Source organism: Ictalurus furcatus, chromosome 15, assembly GCF_023375685.1.
Source record: "Ictalurus furcatus strain D&B chromosome 15, Billie_1.0, whole genome shotgun sequence".
Taxonomy (NCBI): Eukaryota; Metazoa; Chordata; class Actinopteri; order Siluriformes; family Ictaluridae; genus Ictalurus; species Ictalurus furcatus.
The window spans coordinates 26,502,468-26,507,467 of NC_071269.1; the positions used below are offsets into that span (position 1 = coordinate 26,502,468).

General features: G+C 47.3%; 1 protein-coding gene across 1 annotated transcript in view; it reads left to right on the forward strand.

Moving 5' to 3' along the window:
• Nucleotides 1–147: 147 nt before the first annotated feature.
• klf15 (Kruppel-like factor 15) overlaps nt 148–5,000 on the forward strand; it is a 12,029-nt gene continuing 7,176 nt past the window's right edge. Inside the window, exons 1-2 of the mRNA XM_053643166.1 lie at nt 148–330; nt 1,344–2,486. Coding sequence (XP_053499141.1) covers nt 1,357–2,486 — 1,130 coding nt within the window. The 5' untranslated portion in view covers nt 148–330; nt 1,344–1,356. The remainder of the gene's footprint in view (nt 331–1,343; nt 2,487–5,000) is intronic.

The window sequence follows — 5,000 nt, forward strand, 5'->3', positions numbered from 1 at the left end:
GCAAACGATTTTAATATCGCGATAACTATTCACAAATCGATCTATCAGCCAGGCTTGCACGCTCCGCCTCCTCACGCAAATCTGTCCAATCCGGTGCAGCGGAGTCTCCCGTTAAAAGCGGCGGAGCGCGCGATCATGTGACAGTAATGTAGTAACGCGCGAGCGCGAGAGAAAAGCAGCGCGACAGCAGCGGGTTAAATCCCACACTTTATCACTTAACACGGAAATACACACACACACACACACACACACCGTGCAGCAGACACACTCACACACACACATGCACACACACACGCACACACACAAGAAACGAAGTACTGGAATCCACAGGTGAGTGTACGAGTGCGCGCGCGCGCGCGCGCGTGTGTGTGTGCGGTTAATATAGTCAGAAATGCAGGACCGAGTTTCAGGACTTTCCAAGAATTCTTCAGCACTCGAGATTGTTATTATTATTGTGATTGTTTCCGCTCGCGCGCTGTCTCTGCTCTGAGTTTACTCTCGGGCACACCGCAGAGGTCTAAACTCTATTATTATTACACTTACTGTCAGTATTACAGCATCATAAACCGGTCGTGTGTCATATTAATAATGTGTAACCTGCCCTTCCTCACGTGACTGAAGAACATCTGCATAAAAATGAGAGTTTAAAGTGAGATTTAGAAACAGATCCGTGCACGCTTTAAAAATCCAGCTGTTGGTGAACACATGTGTACAGAGTCTGACTTTACTGCAGTACTGCTCCACTGCACTCTCACAAGGACCAGCTGTTCTACCTTTACTGTGTCTCTGTGTGCCTGTAAATAATAATAATAATAATAATAATAATAATAATAATACGGAGCTCTGATGTATCTTTAAAGCTTTACTCTAAAAGTTCATTAAAGTTACAGCACACACATCATCAAGGAAAAGCCTACAGAGTAAAGATACCGAACACATCCCCATGCATTATTATTATTATTACTATTATTATTATTATTATTATTATTATTAATATTTTCAGACTCCTTGTTGATCGTCACAGTTGTATTTCTGGAAGTAAAAGAGAGTTTCTGATCTTCATGGTGTAGATGACGTTAACGCGGTGTAGATCATCAGGCCGTGATGTTTTTATTCCTCAATTAAAAGCGCAGTGTCAAAAAATCGCGTCACTTTTACAGCGTGGGTTTGGCAGCTGTCCCAGTTTCCAGATTTGCTAATGCTCATGCTTATTTATACACACACACTTCCATTACTGGGTTCTTCTGGTTAACCACACAACACACAGACACACACACACACACACACACACGTTATCGCTTATTTTATTTATGCTGTACTCTGAATATCTGATCTCCTCACAGGTTCTGACCAGGAATGGTGGATCGTTTGTTAGTGGATGAAGTAACGTTCCTGCCATACGGTTCCTCCTTGCCAGTTCACCACCGGTCGGAGATGGTGAGGGACGAGCGGGTCTACCAGGTGCTTCCCTCTCCGTTCTCTGAGGATGAGCTGAGCGATTCTTCCAGCTCGCGTTCCTGCTCCAGCCCCGAGTCTCAGGTCCTCAGCTCCAGGTGCAGCTCAAGCAGTGAGAGCCAAGATGGCCTCCTGGACTTCCTTCTCTCTCACAGCCAAACATCTTCCACCCCCATGCTAACTCCTGCCATGGTTCCTCCTGTCCTCCCCATGGGTCTGGCCTGGGAGTCCCGCAGGGATCGGACCACCAAAGAGGAGTGCTTTGAGTTTCCTGTATTTCCTGGAGATCTGGAGGAACATGCAGGGCTTCTCTTTCAACCCACACTGGAGGAGATCGAGGAGTTTCTGGAGGAGAACATGGAGGTTGTAGCCTTTAAGGAGAAAGCTGAAACAACACAAGACACATCAGAAACGAAGACACGAGACCAAACGGTGCCTGTCTCCAGTGTGACGGAGATGACCGAGCTCAAGCCTAAGAATGTCCAGTCTTCTGCCGGACTCACTACAGCTTCTCAGATGGCGGTGAAGAAGGAGCTGCTCTCCGAGAAGGCAGTGACGACGGAGAGCTCAGGGACGCCAGTGTTCCTGCAGATCCAGCCCATTCCCATCAAACAGGAAGCAAATTCGAATCTAACGCCCACGTCTCAGTCGCCGACTCCCACCTCGGACATCAAACTCGCCCAGCTGCTGGTCAACATCCAGGGGCAGACATTTGCTCTGGTTCCTCAAGTGGTTCCACCAGCTAGCCTCAGCAGCACTTCCTCCAAGTTTGTCCGCATCGCTCCTGTCCCCATCGCAGCCAAACCTTCAGGACACGTGCAGAACGTGGGCAGCGGAACGCAGGGAGCAGGACTCCTCGTCGCGAGTCAGAAATTCCAGAAGAGCTCAGTAGCTGATCTGATTAAAATGCACAAGTGCACTTTTCCAGGCTGTGCCAAAATGTACACCAAGAGCAGTCACCTGAAGGCTCACCTAAGGAGACACACGGGGGAGAAACCGTTTGCCTGCACATGGCCAGGATGCACCTGGAGGTGAGTTTTGGGGGGACGAACGTTTATGTTCCGGGTTACACCTGCAGAGCTGAGGCTAGTGTCCAGAAACAAGAAGCTTTTCGTGTCTTTGGACTTTTTTTGCTTTGTTACTAGAACTTGTGTTGTGTGTTTTGAGCTTTTGGTGCTCTTTGAAAGGTCTGTGGATGTACTGTAAAAACAGCTAAATGAGCGCTCAGGTGCGTGACTCAGGTACGTGAGGCGCGAGCAGGTACGTGACTGACCGTTGTGTAAGCAGTGAAGCAGATCACCATCTCTGTTGACCATTTATGAATGAACTTCAGCAAGAGGTCAGGAATCAGAGCTGAGCTGCACAGACGGATCAGCGAGCAGGTGTAGGAGCAGTTACAGTTCAGCAGTACTGTACTTGACCTTGGCAAGTGCAAAGCTTGGATTTCGCTGGACAGATCTAATGTTGAGGAACATCTTTTAGAAGAAGCATCGTGTGTAATAAGAGTTTATGAAGTTTGCCCTTTGAATGTGCTTGTGTTCGGTGTTATCTCTGTTATTTTGGAGATTAGATAAAGTCTTTGAAGTGATATGAGACTTTGCCCCTTACTGCCGCTCATGTTTGCGGTCAGCTTATATCCACAGCTGTAACGTGACATGACCTCCAGCACTTGGGTCTCAAACTGTCGAGATGACGTGATGGCGTAAGTCATATGTCTGTCAGGCAGATAAACATCTGAGTGAGGTTTGGGTGCCTCAGGATTTCACACCGAGATCACGCTTCAGATTGTGTTTAGGAAGCGTAGAGCCTTCGAGGGTTCCTGAGAGGTGCAACAGAACAGCGTTCACCCAAATGTCAGGAGATCACATGTCCAGATCCCGATGATGCCTCAGCCATCTGTACCCAGGAGTCCAAGAGAGCGTGATTGGCCGTGCTCTCTGGGTGGGAGGAGCAGACTCTCTGTCTCCTCTCAATCACAGCGAAATTAGGCAGAGAGCACTTTCCTCTGAGTGTGTTACGCAGCCTTGTGATGCAGCACGAGCAGCAGATTGTAAAGATGGGGTTGGCTTCATGTGTCTCAGAGGAAGCACATGTTAGCCTTCACCCTCCCCAAGTGCTAGCTGTCATGTGACCGTGAAGAGCTGGTGGGAACTGGCCAAGACTACATCAGGGAGAAAAGGAAGCTGGGGTTGTTGATCTTAAACCTGAGCAGATTAACTAGTGAGAGTTTTTCCGTTTTTCTGTTTTTCAGTCTGTACGGGATTTCGTGGAGGTTCTTGTGATCGTTGCAGCCAAAAATTCTTGACTTTGCTGCGGTCTTTTTCAAAATTGTCGAAATTGCAATTGGACTAAATAGTTGTGGGCGGTCTTTCACAGTGATGTTTGTTGGTAAATGAGACCTTGTAGCTGTACTCGTGTTCGATGCAGGTGAATGCGCGTTGTCATGACGTCACGTGACGCGTGATCTGCGGATCATCCGAACATTGCAGAGTTTCCTTGAATGCGTCTTAATTTCTGCGATCGCAGAATCCTGCAGGGACTGATCATTTCTTACTGAAGATTCTTTTTATTCTTTGGTTCTCTCACATACACAATCAGTGCGTTTACACGGACAACAATAATCCGATATGAACCCGATTAAGACGATACTCTGATTAAGAAACGAGCATGGAAACAGCGATTGTTTATTACCTTAATCTGATTAAAGTCATACTCGAAGTAAACACTAATGGAATTAAGACGTGTGGAGTACTCCTGTTTTAGTCGCATTATGGACGTGCGTTACAGACATGCACACACCTTAATCACACTATTAACGTCGTGTGAGAGTTTTCACCGCATTGTGCGACAGGACACGTACACACACGGCAGCGCTCAACCGTTTTACGGCAAACAAGAGAGCACGGCTGCGTCCCAAACCGCGTACTTGCCTACTATAGGCCTGTAGTAGGAGAAATACGTGTATCTCGGCTACTATACGGCAGTTAAGTACGCGGTTTGGGACGCAGCCCACGGCTTCAAGCAGTCGTCTATTTGCATGTACAGCACGACAAACAATTAACCGCACTGGAAGCGTTCGTAAAATTTTAAATAAAAACACCCAAAACTGTATACGGTCCCATAACGAAGACCAACTGTACGCCGATACGTGAAATTCTGGAGGGACGTCAGACGGCGTGGCGCGGGGACGTAATGACGTGTGCTGTGGAACATGAAAGGAATATTCTAAAAGCGACTCATGTAAAGACCTTAATCACAATATTGTCTTACTCAGAGTAAGGTCAATAATTACATTACTGCTGTCCGTGTAAACGCAGTCCGTGTTTATTGTATTTGAATGGAACCCTGGTGTGTTCTCCCTCTCGGTGCGGTTCTTTACAAGAACACACTCGAGCAATCACACTCGGGTCCAAGAGTGTCTGAGTGAGGTGGTCTCTGTCCACTTCCGAATGAACTCTAATGAGAAAGTGATTCGACTCTGAATCGACTCGGCTGAAGGAAGTGAATCAAACACGCCGTCGATTTTTCATGAGCTGCTAAACTGA